Here is an 18,455-nt window from a genome sequence, read left to right as displayed (position 1 = left end):
AAGAAATCTTCAAATGAGAGTTCTTCTACACATTTGTCAACATTACTCACGTTTCAGTTGAGCAGCTTGACTATATGGGTGATGCATCGGGATTCTTGTGCAAACTTGAGAAGCTACCAGAAGAGACACTTACCAGCCACTGTATGGATTTCTACAGAGCCCTCACCAACCACTCCAACATCAATAGTGCAGGTGTTTATATCGAGCTAGACCATCCCCACCACATTCTAGCTCCCACAATAGGCTCACTACAAGGTGTTCTGCATTGCGCAACCATGGAGCTCAGCTTGCTGCCCTTCCCTTATCTCAGTTTGGTGCTCAGACACTTGTTTTTGCCACCCTAAATCAATGCAAACATGGAGCTGAATGCAAACGTCCTAGCACAATTTGGAGGGGAACACAGCCAAAGAGCTCAGATTGGCTCCATCCCTCCTTCTGTATAATTCTCCAACCCAGGGATAGGATCTCCAGAGGTTGCTGGACTTGAATTAGCCCCAACCAAGCTGTCCAATGTTTTAGGGATAAAGGGAGCTGTAATCCAACAACATCCATAGGTACGCAAGCTCCCCATCCCTGTTATACAACATGGGTTGCCACCATCTTCATCCTAAATTTCTGCAAATAATCTCAATGAAAAATACCAAGCAGAAGGAAGCAGGGTACATAACTGTGAATTTAGATACTAGCAACAACAACAAAAATATACCCAGTCTCAGCACAAGGAAATACAAAGCAGATTTATTAGGAATGGTATCCTCTGAAAGTCTCCAAAGACTTCCAAAGAATCCAGAAAAGTGTAAGGAAAAGCAACTCATGACCTCATCAACAAACAGGTTTCGCTGTCTTAGGTTTTGGTTGATTGCTTAATTATGTGAGCCTCTGAATTTAATTAACTCATCAAAGCTAATTTGAAAAGATCTCTCGAGGCTGTGAGAGCTTATATTGTGACTGCCATTTGTATTTGCTGGTTTGGGACCATCTATCAGGGTTTTGTCATTGCGTCAACATTAACTTTAATCTTGTTTGAATGTCATTGTGTTTACTCAGTCTCCAGTTTGGGGCTTTATATCCCCATGTGCGCTGGTGGCTCATAAGCAGATTACTTATAGGGAGGGGGCGCCTGGTCTGAATGGTCACATGTGGCGAAGGGGGTGTGCTCTGTGTCCTTACCACTGAGCATCATGAGGCAGCAGCAGAGGCAGGGGTCACCTTATGCTAGAGTGTGGCTGCTGACTGGTCACTAACACCAATGGCCTGGCAGGGAACATCCGGCCAGTCACAAGCCACATATCTATGTTGTGATGATCCACTGCTTCTGTTGATTGGATTATCAACTATGACGAGAGAGGAGAGGGAGAGGGAGAGAATTACTTAGATTCAGTGTGCGACTCTGCAAAAAACTGCCTTTGCAAGAGAATTCTGTTCAGCGCCTTTATGCCTGAATAACCATTTAGGAGATATTTTTTAAATAAAAATGAACAGTGCAATCCTCTATGAGAAGTAAGCCCTGCTGAGTGCAGTGGGACTTATTTGCTGACAACTGTGTATAGGATAGCATTGAAGCCTAGATTATTCTCTCAAAGGACTCTTGTGTAGAATCTTTACTGTACATTGTCATGCCATTCTGATAATCTGAACCCCACTAGGATTACCTTTGTTCTCACATTCTTTTATTTTCACCAAATGATATTTTTTTTTTGCTACCGAGCAGAGGTTGGAGGGCCACCTGTCATGGATGATGCTTTAGCTGAGATTCCTGCATTGCAGGGAGTTGGACTAGATGACCCTCAGGGTCCCTTCCAGCTCTTCATTTTTATGAGTCTATGCAACTGTTTTATTTGAATTAACCATTTGTATCATGCTCTAAAACAATGCTGACTATTGTGATTGCTAGTCATAAACAGGAAACCTTTGTCATTTGCAATATAGAAGACTTTACATTTGCAGAACAGAATTGAGACTAGCACGTATTGAAGAGACAGTTTGACCTTTCCACAAGATGGTTCTTTAACACCTGTCACCTATTTGGGCAATTTTGATTCTCGCTACATTCCCCATTTCTGTATGCAGATTGTCTCGTATAATAATTATGTGCTTTGTATTTGTTGCAATCATAGTTTGGAACAAGAGGGAAGCCTGGCTGTGACTTGTTTCCATAACTCTTTCACTGCCTACTTTTTGAAAAAAATGGATCGAAGTATTGTGTAATGAAGCATTGATTCATAGGATCAAACTTTTTATTGTATGCACTGTTAATATTTTACCACTGCTCTTGGTAACATATTTGTATCTTCTAGAAGAAAACATAGTGGTAGATATCTGTGTGTCTGTAGAAGCCAACATTCCTTGGCCTTTCAAGTAATTTCAGGTACAGAATGTTGCTTTTTCAAAAGTACAAGATCATGTCTTTAAGCAGAGGCTTGACAACCATATGTCAGGAGTGCTCTGATGGTGTTTCCTGCTTGGCAGGGGGTTGGACTCGATGGCCCTTGTGGTCTCTTCCAACTCTATGATTCTATGATTCTATGTAAACTACAGATGACAAATCGAACACATTTACCAGAGTGTACCACTTCATGCTGCAAGGATCATAAGCCAAGGCTTAACACCCTGACCCCTGCTCATGAATAGGGACGCCACCCTTAATACACCTACTAGGAAGAAAGATGTTCCTACAAGTCACCTTATTGTGGCCTTGGTGCTGCTAATGCATACAAGTGTTTCACAACATTCATACAAAATCTTTCTTACCAAAAGGCCATCTCGTATTCCCACCCCTCACCCCCGTGTAAATAAGGTTTGCAATTTCTATGGATATTTTTACTCATTGGATTTTCTGCAGAAACAGTGGGTTTTTATCCAACACTGCTGTTCCACTCACACAGCAGAAATCCACTTGTGCAATGGAGCTTGCACCTCGTCTCTCCTGCAGCCTCCACCAGACTCTCAAAATTTGTTCCAGAGGGATGGGGGACAAATAGGGAGCATGAGCAAGAGAGGGCCCACTGCATGAGTGAGAGCTGCTCACGCAGTGCATACCTCCAACATTTCACCGATGAAGATAGGGACGGCCCATTCCATAATGATAATTTTACTATTTATACCCCACACATCTTACTGGGTTGCCCCAGCCACTCTCGGCAGCTTCCAAGATATATAAAAACATAATAAAACATTAAAAATCTTCCCTATACCAGATTGCCTTCAGACGGTTTGGGGGTCGGATAACTCCACACCCTCCAACATTTCTCTGATGAAAATAAGGATATCCTAAGGAAAAGTGGGACATTCCTGGGCTGGCTTCTCTTAATCAGGGACGTCCCTGGAAAATAGGGACACTTGGAGGGTCTGGCAGTGTTGGATACAACCCAATGAATCCAGTTTAAATGGGAAAATAATGTGGGCTAGCATTTTGGTGAGCAGGGTCAATGCTGGCAGGGGCTGATTGAAGTTGTAGAGAATTGTGGGAGCCTCTCAAACATCTGGAGGTCACTAGGTTGGTGACAGCTGTGCTTCTGAGAGTCTTCTGAACCTAAGACAAAACTTTTCAGGGGCCCAGGGGACTACAGTACAGTAGTGAGACAGGAAGAACCCCGTTTATGTGTCCTCATGCAAGTCCTTCATTAGATGACACATATTACATTTGTACACAGGTATATTGTGGCCTTCAAGTTGTAGGTGGCTGTAGAACCAAGTAAATTCATGCTGCGATGTTTAAAATGTTTGTTTTTCTCTGTTTCATTAGAATGATTATAGGAAGTTATCTATGCAATGCAAGGATTTTGTGGTGGGTGTGCTGGATCTCTGCAGGGACACAGAAGAAGTGGAGGCTATTCTGAATGGAGATGTGAACATGCAAACATGGACTGAGCATCATCGCCCAAGTCTGAGCAGAATCAAGCTGGCCATTAAATACGAGGTCAAAAAGGTAAGCATCCCATCAGCTGCTTTGTTGTTGTCTTTTTCCTTTTTCTTTTGGAAAGCCAAATACAAACTGATAAACTAATGGAATTACTGTATGAGTTTCAGTTCAAAGCACACAAATACAAAACTGAAGTGGAAACTGAAAGCAATGTTGGCAAATACGGAAGAGCAAGGGGCAGTAGGGGAGAGTAATAGCCATGAACGTGTGTGCTGCTGAACCCTGGAGCAGGTAAATGCCTGGCTTTTGGCATTTACTTTCTTCTTTCACAACAGGAGTGACCTGAGGCTTCTGTGTTTGATCCTTGGGACTTTCATCTGCCCATGGCACAGCCCTCAGTCCCCTGATTTGAACCCTTCTTGAGCATTTTTGCGCGGCTAGAACGTGTCCTTCAACTCTGATAATGCTTGCACTTGCCTGGAGAGAGGATAGAGAGGGGAGTGTGAAGAAACAAGCATTCTGTAGATTATAAACTCACCTTTATTGCCCTGCCCACTTTTGCCTCTGGCACCACCCACCAGAAGATTGCCCAGGAAAGAATGCAACCCTTGGAAGGAAAAATCTCTCTCCCCCCCCCCATTATATATAAGGCCAAGACCTATAGAGTACAGTGAAGAATCAGCCTAACATTACAGGCAGAGTATTAGTATTTTTAAAAATATGGATTGGAGGGAATTCACCCAATGGGGCTTTCTTCCCTCTGCACTCCCTGAACTTGACTGGGTGGAGTCAGGCACTGGTGGAGGAAGAGGAGTGCGGGGGGGAGTGCACTGCCCCCCGGCAGCATGATCCTGACAGGGTGCCATCGCAGCTGCCCCCCCCCCGGCTGCCTGCACTGGGCACCCCGCCCCCACAGGTGTTGCGCCCCGGCCCCCATCTGCTCTCTGCTCCGCCCCGGTGCCGGAGCATGAAGCTCCACTACTGGAGTCAGGAAAGCCCCCCAAATAGCATGTGGTGGGAGGAGAGGAGGGATCATTCTGTTTGGCAAGTGGAAATGCTTCCACAGATGGAATGTTCATCCTAGCGTGATGTTGAATTTGACCCTTACAGTGGTACCTTGGGTTACAGAAGCTTCAGGTTACATACGATTCAGGTTACAGATGCTGCTAACCCATAAATAGTACCTCGGGTTAAGAACTTTGCTTCAGGATGAGAACAGAAATCGTGCTCCGGCGGTGTGGCAGCAGCGGGAGGCCCCATTAGCTAAAGTGGCACCTCAGGTTAAGAACAGTTTCAGGTTAAGAACGGACCTTCGGAACGAATTAAGTTCTTAACCCAAGGTACCACTGTATTAATTAAATCTACATATATGTATACAATGCCAAGCCTGATCTAGGCTGCTTGATGAATTTGATTTTTGTGAATTCTGGCTCAAATGAACCAGGGGAACTCTATTACCCATCACCTTTCTTCACACATTCCAAATGTTCTGACATAGATCATGGTTTGAGAACTATGGGAAAATGTGCATTTTGAGAGAAAATGTGTTTATAGTACATATTTGATTTTGCAATTAATTTAATTAAGAGATTGATGCAGAAATAAGGTAGAACAAGCTTATGGGGATTCAGATTGCAAATCAGATTGCAAAACTGATTGAATTGCCCATCCCTGGCCTAAATGAATGGATTCACCTTGCTTCCTAAGTGTGAGAAAATCTCTTTCAGTTCAATGCTGCACTGCTTTGGGGCCTAAGTACTAGCTATGATGTGGTCCATTTGCCACATTATGCTTCTGGCTTCCTATACTGTATAGATTTGGCAGAGGAGAAAGGGATCACCACTTCATTTCTCAGACTACAATTGTTTGCGAATAATTTTATCTGTCTGAAACTGGCAGAGAGAGGGGAGGGAGGAGAAATGGAAAGAAGTAGATGGATGATGCAAGAAAACTTGCTTTGTTTTAGAGTCAAGTCACCTGGTATGTTAAGCACACTTCTTTCTATATATAAAAAGCATTCTTCGTGCTGTCTGTTTTTTTCAAAAACTAGAAAAGGAAGAAAGCAGCTGTGTGTAGGGACCCAGTTCAGATCAGGATGGTAGTGCAGTGGGGAAATAATAATCTAACCCTTTCTGTGCTGGGCAAATAGCAATTTGGTGTGAATTTTGGCATGAAATAATTGGTTAGGAAGGGTTAATCCTGTCCTCTCTCTCCCCCTCCCCTTCCTACCATTATCCCAGTCTGAATTGGGCTACCAGGTGAGTGCTTTTTCTGGAAAAAAGGAAAGCAGCCAGCAATTTAATGTATAGCTTGACCCCTAGCAGGATCTTTTTTTTTATTGTGGACAAGTGCTATGTGAATGAAAGCCTGGCATTTTTCACCTAGGAAGCTTCCCTCATTTATTTATTTTTGAATGCTTGCCCAATTTATTCTCCATCTTTCAAGGGAACCAAAAAATCCATCAGAACTTTGTCCTTGTGAAACGGCCACAGCGTTATTTTGCCTCTGCTAAAAGGGAAAACTGTGAGTAAAAGTGGCCAAGAGAGGGAAAGCAACAGCCTGTTAAAAGCATGGGAAATTACTTTGTTCTAGTCAGGGCATTATCAATGGTTCTCCGTTGCGAGCATGTGCTATGCAAATTGATAATTTCTTTCTTTCCTGGGCCTGGGTGGTTCAGATTAATTATTTGTACAATGTACTGTGATGGAAATTGGGATACTGTAAGTGGACTGTAGAGATGTTCCAAATTTTGTAGCTAACATCTGTTCCCTCCTTTTCCTCCAACTCCCACCACCTGCTTAGTTCTGCCTCTCGACAGCTGTGGCCAGAGACGGTCTCTTCCTGTTATCAAAGCAATTAGTTCAGACTCTAATACTGCAGGGTCCTCCATTTTAATTCTCCCAGAGAGATCCTGCATTTATCCATCATCCCCATTGTTGGATTTGAGGTAGTGTTTCTTTGAAACGTCGGCAGGGAGAGGGGATGGAGGGGGTTGGGGAAATGAACGAACCGGGATTCACAAGTACTGGCGCCGCAGTGTGATATTTGCAAAAATAGGAAGAAATTCCCCACGCTCATTAAATTCTGATGAACATTTACTAGGGAGGACAGTAACTCAGTGGCTGAGTACATCATTTGCATGCAGAAGGTCCCATCTTCAATCCTTGGCACTTCCCATTGAAAGGATCAGATAGCAGATGATGCAAATGATCCACTGCTTGAGGGCCCATCACAACATGATGGTTTTTAGAAATGCAGATAGCATCTGCAGGAGGGCACCAGTAATTAAGTAATTAAGCATGGGCAGGGATTTTAACCCTTTCCTCCGCTGCCACTCTCTTGAGGAAAATCCATCCTCTGAATTTGCTTTGGGAAGAGCTCCCCCATAGGCACCATTGGAGGTGCCCCTGCCAATTCAAATGGCAGCTTCAGAAAAGTGATTTTCCTCAGGACAACAGCAAAGGAGACAAGAAGTTTAAACTCTCTCTCTCTATGCCTGCTCTGATCTTGATTCAACCACTCCTTTTGCAAGTCCTAGACATTCAGAGGAAATGGGTGGATTAGAAAGTGGGTTGCTGGGTGAAGGGAGTAGATAGGAGAATGTGTTCCAACACAAATAATTCAATTCTTCTTATTAATTTTCAAACTATTGTGCAGGTAGCAATCATTAAAAGTTGTCCTGAGTCCACCCCTTGCTGCAGCATTTTTTATGGGTAGCAAATCACTTATAGGAATCACACTGCTTCAGTTCGGAACCCTTTAAGAAACTAACTGGAAGTTTCATAGCCATAACTCGGTCAAAGTGTTTTGACTGTTTTTAATGTTGGTTTCACTTTGTGAGTTGCTTTTGTGTCACTTTTTGTGCGGAAAGTTGTTATTATTGTTTTATTTATTAACTGTATGGAGATACTCTGCATTACTTCCTGCATGGATGCTGATACCTTTTTAAAGGTTATGTACTGGGTGTGTAAGGACTTTAATGCCCAAAGCACATTCTCAGGAACTTGAACAACCCATTACATGTGAGCTGCCATTATATAGCAATGCTTTCTCCCAGATGATTCATCCCATCACAGAACTGTACCTGGGTGCTCGCATATTGAGGCTTCACACACTCAGCTCAGCGTCCATCACCTTCTGGATTACTTTCACTGTTGTTGCAACATTGCAGGATGCTCTGGAAAGTGGCCCAGATTACAGGAGTTTTGGCTTGTGTGTTTTCCTAGACGGCCAGTTGGAAGCACATTACTCTAGCTAATACACTTTTTTAGATGGCTGGTTGCTCTGCCTAATGAGCAGTGGCAATCACTGCTGGTTTTAAAAGCAAAGCTGACTCAGAGAAGGAACTGTGGGATAGGCTTGCAAAAATAGTGACCAAACCTTAAGAGATATGCAAATTGGATTGGATCATATCTTAAGCTAAGCAAATTGCACAGCACCACTCCAACTAAAACAGGGCCTGTTTTTTGGCATATTTGTCTCACACTTTTCCAATGCAGAGACTTTATCTTTCCCCTTTGGACTGGTCTTCTATATAATTGCCTACATAGCTCACAGTAGGTTGGTTGATGCCTTGCAACCAAACAGTGATGCAGTGGCCATGCTCCCAGTGGTGAGAAAATTCAGTATACGAATAGGCTGGCCATCAAAAGAAGACTAACTTTATTGCAGAAGTGTTTGGTGAATGAGGGTGAATGAGAAGCATCCATTTGTGGGCACTTTCTTCTCCATCTGAACGTTGACAAGAACTTCCTATAGGCAGAGAAATGGGGGCCCAATGTAAAGACTGAATGAATGCCCTTCAGTCTGGCCCCAATGCATTTGGGTGCTCTTACTGCATGCTGTCAAATGGACTGCCTGGTGATGGACAGAAAAACCACCTGAGATATAGAGAGAGTCACATAAAGCAGTCCTTGTATATTACTGTCCTATTCTGAAAAGGATCTGAATGACTGCTTGCCTGAATACACCAACCCTTCCGCCCTCAATTTCAAAGTCTCTCTCTCTAGCTTAGATAAGGAATAAATATAAATATAAATATAAATTAATTTGAAAAAAATGCATTTGATTTTCAATTCAAGACTAAGTAGTATCTGATTCAAAACTTCCACAGAAGCATTTGTGTAACTGCAGTAAGAGAGAAAGTAAGATACTTGATTGATGTGAAATTCAACCAAACAAGATAGTTCTCTTGCCACAACTGCTACTGTCTGCTTACCAGAAACTCTTGGGGCCATTGATATTTTCCACACATTTCAACCAGCCCTTAGTCTTATTTATTTAATTCATCTTAAATTTTCTAAACTCTGTCTTCATTCAAAACATGGCTTCTAGGCAGTGTACACAGAAATCAAATATCAATAAAATATTCCATTTTCTAAAACATATCTGTACCTTCACTGGTTCAGCAGCCAGAATTTCAGGCTCAGCCTAAGTATTATTATTTTTTAAATATTCCACAGGTCTCATGCTCCTGTTCAATAGTTTTTCTTTTTCTTCAAGAAATATAAACTTGTTATGTTGCAAACATCACTTAGTCTCATTATTTTATCTTAATTTATTAGTTTGCTGGAACTAATTCAGCGAAAGGAAAATCCTCACTGTCCAAATGCCGGATCATAGGTAGCCCATATTTGACTGAGTGGATACTTCTCTTCTTCTGCAGATGTGAATAGAGCTGCACAATGTAGCTTAGAGCTACCTGAATACTCCACTAGCTCATACAAATCTGTCATCCTGAATTTCCATGGGAACCAATCTATTTAATATTCCAGCCACAGTCTGCATTGATTCATATCTTGTGTTGTCCCATTCATTCCATTGCATATTTTCACAAATGTTCTTAAGGACTCCAGAGGCTTTCAGGGATATCAAAAGAAATGTCATAATTAATTCAGCTGGCATAAATAAAAAATGCCGTTTAATAAACTGCATTGCTCATGGTGATAAACATCACCTCAACCCAGCATGGATAAAATACCTGTTGAAACCAGGTTTTATACATAGATCCTGTTCTGGATTTGGGGTGACAACAAGCTAAGTCATAGTTAGAGAAAACACACTGAAATCCATGAACTTGCTATTTAAGTCGATTGATTTCCATGGATCTACTCTGAGTATGGCTAATATTTGATGCTAATCTGTGTCTTCAGTGTGCAAAAGCAGCATGCATGTGTGCTCTTGCTTGTTGTCGTTTAGTCGTTTAGTCGTGTCTGACTCTTCGTGACCCCATGGACCAGAGCACGCCAGGCACTTCTGTCTTCCACTGCCTCCCGCAGTTTGCTCAAACTCATGCTGGTAGCTTCGAGAACACTGTCCAACCACCTGATCCTCTGTCGTCCCCTTCTCCTTGTGCCCTCCATCTTTCCCAACATCAGGGTCTTTTCCAGGGAGTCTTCTCTTCTCATGAGGTGGCCAAAGTATTGGAGCCTCAGCTTCAGGATCTGTCCTTCCAGTGAGCACTAAAGGCTGATTTCCTTCAGAATGGATAGGTTTGATCTTCTTGCAGTCCATGGGACTCTCAAGAGTCTCCTCCAGCACCATAATTCAAAAGCATCAATTCTTCGGCGATCAGCCTTCTTTATGGTCCAGCTTTCACTTCCATACATCACTACTGCTCTTGGAAACCAGGTCAATTTGCTTATTTATTTCTATGGGGCATTTCTACCCCACCTTTTACTCAAAAAGGCTGTCGGAGCAATTTGCAAAATTTTGTACTATCACTGCTGATCACACTTCATTGAATATAGCATGTCAAATCTATGTGCCTCTTCTCCACATTTCACAGGAAATTGCCAAACACCATTGGTCCCACTAACCCAGTAAACTAGGTTATCATGTGTCTATCTATCTATCATCTATCTAATCTGTTTATCTATGGTGATATCCAATTATGCTCATTTGCAAGTGGAACAGATTTCTGTGGAAAGGACAAAAGTTATTTCCCCTCTTATTCCCCTCTTCTCTCCCCTATCCCCCTTCTAATATCCCCTTTCAAAGGAGAACAGGAACAGGAAAAGTAGGTGGCAAGGCCACTCCCAGAATTTCCTTAAGAACAGCTGCGACTGGATTCCATAATCAGTGTGTACACTAAATTTATGGAAGATTCTATTCAGTGAGAGTTTGAAATTTGAAATTCTAATTTCAATGACTCACGCGACTTCTTCTTTTTTTTGCCATTATGCATTCCATGGGCATAATGAGTTTGTGATGTACGAGTGGTCTTAACAACCTGTGTGTGCAAACCCATTGCTAGGTTTAAGGCTGAGCTGCAAGCTCTTACTGGTGTAAGCAGTAGATTAAGCAACCATCCAGTGCTTCATCTGAGTAATGCACAAAAATGTCCAATGGCATTATTTTATTCACAGAAGGCTTTTGGATCCAGGAGAGAAGAACAGAAGGGCTGGAATCAACTTCACTGATTCACCCTTCCTGCTGCAGCTCCATTTGTTTCCCCCCCCCAAAAAAAAATCTGCCTCAAAGGGTTGGGGGACAGAACAACATCATCAGAGGTGCCAGAGGCAGCTCAAGAAATGGGAAAGTGGGGGCTTCTCTGATCTAGTGGGGATTCTTTTTACCTACTCTAGATGTATTCTTCAACATGTCATGTATGCAGCAAAAGCGGATAAGTGGTGGATATTAAACTGGACCATCCACACATTAGTTGTTCAGCAATGCTTCCCTACATTATTGTCATCTGGGGGAGCAGTCTTGTGCTATAGTGCAATAAAAGTGGGGGAGGAGGGAAAATAACAACCAGACAACCCAGAGCATTTGTGGTATTAAAAGGTTGCAGAATTTTAGTAGGAAGTTACAGGACAAATGTAAACAAAGCAATATGTTTGTTCCAATACTTTTGCAGGCTCAAACAAAATTTTAAGTGGGAACACATATAAATTGGAGTCCCTTTCTCTCCTCCCTTCCATTCACAGAATAACAGCTATGTGTAGTTTGTACCTTACCTCTTTTATTATATAACTTTTATTATACCTCTTTTATTATATAACATTCTAGCCTGCTTAGTCGTTAACGCTTCCTCCAGCAAAAGCTGTCTGATCCCCGCAGCACTGCTAAGAAAGAGGCCTTTAAAGCTGATGATATTTCACCTGATAATCATTGAATTAAAGATCCTCTAAGATTCCCATTCCCTCTCCCCCCCCCTCCTTCTAAGCTTCAGAGCATTTTGGAGTTACTTAGGCTTCATTTCAAGATTTTCCCTACAGCCACTGGCAATCAGTTGCAGTCAACTGTTGCATGCTGTGCAGTGAAAACATCCTCTGCAAGATCAAGAGAGCAACTCAGTGTGATGCATTAAAGAGGAAGTTGGGCTGGGAAACCATCTGTGCATTAGTCTTCCTGCGTGCAAAGGTCTGGCCAACCATGACTGATATCTGTCTGTTAGGGGTGTGCAATGGACTCAGACAAATCTCAAATCCTGAGGCAAAACAGCATGGGTGGCTTGCCAGAGGTGAAGTATGATGTCCATGAGGTAGCACAAAACAAAGTAGAACTTTGTGGCACTTCAGTCATGTATACATTTAAAATAATGCTGCAGACAAGCATCTGGTAAAGGTGAATAACAATGTTTCTAAGCCTGCCACAATGCCAAGGTAAAGTGAGAGAGCTCTACTTGACTGACAAGTCAAGCTTGTAATTTTCACCCAGAAGGTGAAATATCAGTTGCTTACAAAATACTAAAGGAGACAAAATAATTCATTTTCCACCTACGCCAAGTCTTAAATGGATGCCTCTACATGAAAATCAACTGAAGCTATCCTGAAATCTGGCAGAAATTCATGCCATTAGGAGGGGCACCCTTGTTGGCAAATGCCACCCAATTCCACACACAAATTCCAATGCTGTAGAAGTTTAATTAAAACAAAATGCAAAGCACAAAGGCTTCTGAAACTATTAACCTATAATTTGGCAGGCCATATCCACACTGGATGAGTTAGTAGTCCTGTAGATTTTTTTCACTTCTGTCAAAGGGGGGAAAAGCTTAAAAAATTTCCCAGTGGTGAAATTGTGGAAATGAAGTAGACTTGGATGAATCCTAAGCTGAATAACTTGCTATGAAGTGTTTTGGACCTACACAAGCCATTTTCCAAAGCATCAAATTGTGGTCTGAACTCAGTCTTGTGGCAAGTTGCATACTCTTGTTAACTATCCTCTCTATCTAATTACACACCTGTTGAGGCTGGAAAAATATGATATAAAAGTAAACTGCTTAGAGGTTTTCTTACAATCAAGTAGCATATAAATTTTGTTAAATATATATATATATTTTAAACTAAAGGCTGCAGTATAGAAGTCCACGGAACTCATTTCTGTGTCGACATACATAGAATTGTACTGGATGCTGCTGTTTTGTAATATTTCTATAATTTGAGGTTCTGCATTCTGCGTGGCTTCCAACAGCCTTGAATTTCAAAAGATTAGAGGAAAACAAGAGAGTGGCATTCTGTTTTGTTTTTAGTATTTTAATCTTCTGAAAACACTAAGAGGGGCTTGACACAAAGTGCGTTCAAATCAGCAGAAACTGTTCTACTTACGTCAATACTCATCCCCTCCCCCCACCATGACCATATTTGTTTATTCCATAGATATCTTCTTGCTGTAGGAGCTTATTAGCATCTCTTTATTACCCACTTTATCAAATTCTTGGAAAACAAAGTAGGTTTACTGGTGAGTGTTCTGTGCTTTATAAGTTTAGCACTCTAAATGATAGTGGAGAATCCCACATATAAAAGAATCAGTATTATATATTTCATAGAATGCACACACACACACACACACACACACACACACACAGCTGACACTCAGCTTGCTTCACTTGCCATTCCCACTACTCTCTCACCAACCCTCTGCCCCCTAAGCCCCACCCATTCCCATTCCCCTTACTCTTACTCCTTACTCCTCATCAAAGCCCCTCCTTACTCCTTGCCCAAGCCCCCTCCTGTATGCCCCTCCCCTTACTACTTGTGAATCTCAACAGCTCACATGTGCCACCACACTGCCCTTGTTGCTCATCGGCAGGCAGGTGGCGCTGTGGTCTAAACCACTGAGCCTTTTGGGCTTGCCAGTCAGAAGGTCTGTGGTTCGAATCCCTGCAACAGGGTGAGCTCCCGTTGCTCTGTCCCAGCTCCTGCCAACCTAGCAGTTTGAAAGCACAAGTAGATAAATAGGTACTGCTGTGGCAGGAAGGTAAACAGCGTTTCCGTGCATTCTGTCATGGTGTTCCGTTGCACCAGAAGCGGTTTAGTCATACTGGCCACATGAGCCGGAAAGCTGTCTGTGGGCGAACGCTGGCTCCCTTGGCCTGAAAGCGAGATGAGCGCCACAACCCCATAGTCACCTCTGACTGGACTTAACGTTCCAGGGGTCCTTTACCTTGTTGCTTAAACTGCCCCACTGTAAGCCCTGCTCACTCACCCCACAAGCTACCTGTCTCCATTGCTTTCCTCACCCTGCAGCCTGTCACCAGCATTACAACAGACCAGTGTGTAAACACACATATGCACACACATTTCCAATAACCACGCCTCAGATTAACATCATTGGCTATGATACAGCCATTGTACTACTATATATATATATATATATATATATATATATATATATATATATACACTCAAGGCGGGCTCTGATTATTTCCCACATATTCAGTAATAGTATATAGATAAGCAAAGGTTTTAAAAAAACAAAGTCCAAGCTATGAATTATTATTTTGCTTTTGTCAGAATGCAAGTACATCCAGTACTATAGTGAGTAGATGAAGTATCATGAAAGATGGTCTCTATCTTTATAAAACACCAAGGGAAAAACATCACAAATATCACTAAAATAAACAATCTGACCTTTGTGGAAGGAATCTGTACTTTCAGCTTGCCTTTTCATGCAGCCGTAACTGCAAAAAAACCCTTGGGACTGTGGGTACATCTTATCTGTACAGATAAGAAAGTGATTTTTGTTGTTGTTGTTCTTGTCAAGGAGTAGCACAGGGGCAGCTTTTTATACACACCCTCAAAAGTTGCTTTGCATCAGATAATGGAAACAGAAGAAAAAGCCCACAAGGAACTTCAAACAATCCTCCCCCCAAAGGCCTACCTCCCACATTCTAGCCCTACTTGAGTGTTCTACTCATGGATCAGAAGAACACACATGGGGCTGTGATGAGTAGCCCCTCCTAATGGCATGTGTGTGTGTGCAGTGCACACATCTGACAGAAAGGCGATCTGGAATGTGGTCTTGAACCCCTGGTTGCCCAGGGTTCTGGATCATGTGTTCTGCATGCATGGAGTCTCCCCCCTCCCTTCAGATGCTTGTACTGTACATCAGACGTCAGGCCAGGAGGGTTAGTCAGTAGAGCTTTTGGCTAGTATTTAACTGTGACTGGAATGCCGCCCCACAAGGGGCATTCTTTCAGCAATGAGAGGTGTGGTTTCAGCTGTTCCAGTTCTCAATAGGCAAGCTTTAAACTCTCTCATTGAAAGCAATGAGCAATTGGGCTCCTGGGCAGAGAGGGGGCATGTGAACAATTATAGGGTGGAGAAGAGAGGCCAACTCAGGACACCTTGACTGGAGGCAGTGGTGGCAGCTGCCTTCTTCCATATCTTTAAACTGGATTTGGATTGGACAGCTCTTCAAACAGAGAGCTACATTCTGTATAGCACAGGTCCAGGGCCCCATTCAGTAGAATGAACGGGAAGCCCCCCCCCCAGCAAAAAAAAAACTGCAGCAGAACTAGCTTACCGCATTTTGAAGTAAGTGAAATGATACATATTAACATCTAAAGAAGCACACTCTTCAATAAAACAAGTCCAGAGTCTAAAAATTCTTAACAGCAGCACTACCCAAGCCCCATCCCACTCCATCAAAAAAAACCACCAAAACAACAACAACCTGGAGCCAGCATAAAATCAATGGTGGTGGGGATGATTATATCATTTATTGGATTTCCTTCCAGACTGGGTTACAGCAAAATAAAAATGCAAGATTAAAATCAGTTAAACACATTATGGAATACCTTGGATTTATGTTGTAAGTATGAAAGGCGCAAGCCATTTTGTAATGAAAATGTGTTTTCCCCTCTCCAGCACTTTTCGTTTAATATAGCCCAGTATGAAGCCAGTAGTCCTCCTTGGGAGGTGAACCATTCATCACCTTCATTCGAGACGTCAAGTGCACCTCTTTCTATGCCACCAAATTGCAGCTCTCGAGAGCCCAGCTCCAGCTTCCCACAGCTGCCAGTACAATTTTTTACTCACCACGAAAGGCACAGCACCTCTCTCAGTTTAATTAACAGCTAGGCACATAAATTGGTTTTGGGGAGAAAAAAAATTAATAAAATTTAAACAGTTCTCCAGATGGCTTTGCAAATTCTATTTAAAATACAGAGCTGATTCAGGAAACATCTCCCCCTCCCATAATTTCATTATTAATAATTAAGATTGGGAAGATGCTCCAAGCGGACGACTGCCTGCTCCATTAAATTTGGATTTTTCACTGCATTGGTCACACAGTCAAGATGCTTGAACCTCCCCCATCCTGCGTGGAAGCCTCTTTCCTCCCCTCCTCTCTCAGCATGTTGGAGGACTGGCACATTTATTGGGTGGGGAGGGTGTTTAGTCACTTCTGCTTCAGTCTCTTAGCTCAGTTTGCATGACAGGAAGAGATAGCTACAAAAGTGAAAGAAAATACAGTGGTACCTCAGGCTAAGTACTTAATTCGTTCCGGAGGTCCGTTCTTAACCTGAAACTAATGGGGCCTCCCGCTGGGGCTGCACCACTGGAGCACGATTTCTGTTCTCATCCTGAAGCAAAGTTCTTAACCCGAGGTACTGTTTCTGGGTTAGCGGAGTCTGTAACCTGAAGCGTATGTAACCTGAGGTACCACTGTACAGTGGCCAAGGAGAGGCCAGGCATACAAAAAGAATTCAGTTCTCTGTGAAACAGAATAGCTGCAGCCAGGAGGGTAAATAAGCTGAAGGAAGCAAATTCAGGTATCTTGTAAAGATAAACAGAAGACATTAGAAAAACAACAACTAATAAATAGCAGTAACATCTTCTTATGTACCATTCTGTTCTCAGAGGGGCCAGCAAAATGCCTATAGGAAGCCCACAAGCATGTCATGAACACAAGAGCATTCTCCCCACTCATGACCCCAGAAACTGATATTCTGAGGCATACTGCCTCTGATACTGGATGTTGTACACAGCCATCTTGGCTAGCATCTGACCCAATACATAAATAATGGGCAAAAATGAATAATTTGGTAACAAATGCCCATACCCTTCTGTTTAGGCTCCAATTGGCAGGCAAAGTTCAGATGCTACAAAGTGCAGAAGTCCGTTCCTCTCATTCTCTTCACAGAACAAGGACCCAACAGAGGCAGGTTTAGGAGTTCAGTCGCATTGAGTGCAGAGCCTCAGGGGCACTGCAACTATTATTTAGAATGGAGCATGAAAGGTGCTGAATTTTGGCATTGCTCTCAGCCTTAGTTGATCCTGTTCCAAGATCTCGGGGTTCATGTGATCCGGCCCTAATCCCAGCTCATTTAAGTAACTGCCGCACAGTTAAAACTTTTCAACAACTGTATTGTAATTTGCTTGCATAACTATGCACCCTTTGTGCTTTCTTGCCTCTGACTTTTCAGAGTCGACATAAATCATCACAATCATCCTTACTGGCATGGGTATCTCATTTAGCATGTTATTCACATGTGATTCATTTTATTTGAATTCTTAAGCTTCCTTTTTGCTCACTGTCCATACAAGGGTTCCATGCCTTATAGGGAAGAGAGAAAGCTATTGAAATAAAATGGCAACCTAGACAGACCACAGATAAAAAATTTGATTACTAAAGTTAAAAGGATTAATGAAACCAATTAGTGGCTCTTGCAGAGTGTGTGACCTGGGCTGCTCCCAATTTAGTCTACATATATTTCTCCAGGAGCAGCAAACCCTTTAAAGTATGTTCTTTTCATACTGTGATGCTAAATTAATGTGAATACAAAAAACAGAAGGGACACATTCTGGCATTAGAGTTAATGGAGGGTGAGATTCCAGATCTTGTATATTTACCTAACTCAGGGTCAAACATAAAGATGGGCAAACCAGGCAAATATCTGAGGCACTGTGTATATTTAGAGAACCACAACCCTGTCATGGACTACCATCTCAGCTATTGCTTTATTTCTGTAAGCATTTCTGACTTTCTCTAAGCAATTTGTATATTAATATCTTGGTCCATAGCCCCCAAAACAATTTATAAAAGCAATGTCAACACAAAATTAATGAAAAGTAGCATAAAGCCATATGCCAACAAAAAAATCAGTAAACAACACTAAGAACCAGCAAGCAGAAGACAAAAAGCAATCTTTTAAGAAGTAAAACCATGGAATCTTAAAAGCTGGGGAGAGCACAAGGGGCTTCACCTAGCACCCCAAAACTTTGAAAGTAGAGAAAGAGCACTCCATAGCAGTGCCACTCAAGTTATTCATCCTCATTTCTTTTGCTAACAACACTAAACTGGATGGTCACACTGGTGTGAATATTCAGCAGGAGGAGGGTATATTGCAAAAATGTAAAACATT

General features: G+C 42.3%; 1 protein-coding gene across 2 annotated transcripts in view; it reads left to right on the top strand.

The window, feature by feature from the left end:
• TRPC7 (transient receptor potential cation channel subfamily C member 7) overlaps positions 1-18,455 on the top strand; it is a 108,699-nt gene that overhangs the window by 40,387 nt on the left and 49,857 nt on the right. For both annotated transcript variants that reach the window (XM_082211558.1, XM_082211557.1), the window contains exon 3: positions 3,746-3,928. In XM_082211558.1, coding sequence (XP_082067684.1) covers positions 3,746-3,928 — 183 coding nt within the window. The remainder of the gene's footprint in view (positions 1-3,745; positions 3,929-18,455) is intronic.

This window comes from Podarcis vaucheri (genome assembly GCF_965113315.1).
Source record: "Podarcis vaucheri genome assembly, chromosome: 2".
Classification (NCBI taxonomy): domain Eukaryota; kingdom Metazoa; phylum Chordata; class Lepidosauria; order Squamata; family Lacertidae; genus Podarcis; species Podarcis vaucheri.
This window is presented reverse-complemented; position numbering and strand designations above follow the sequence as displayed.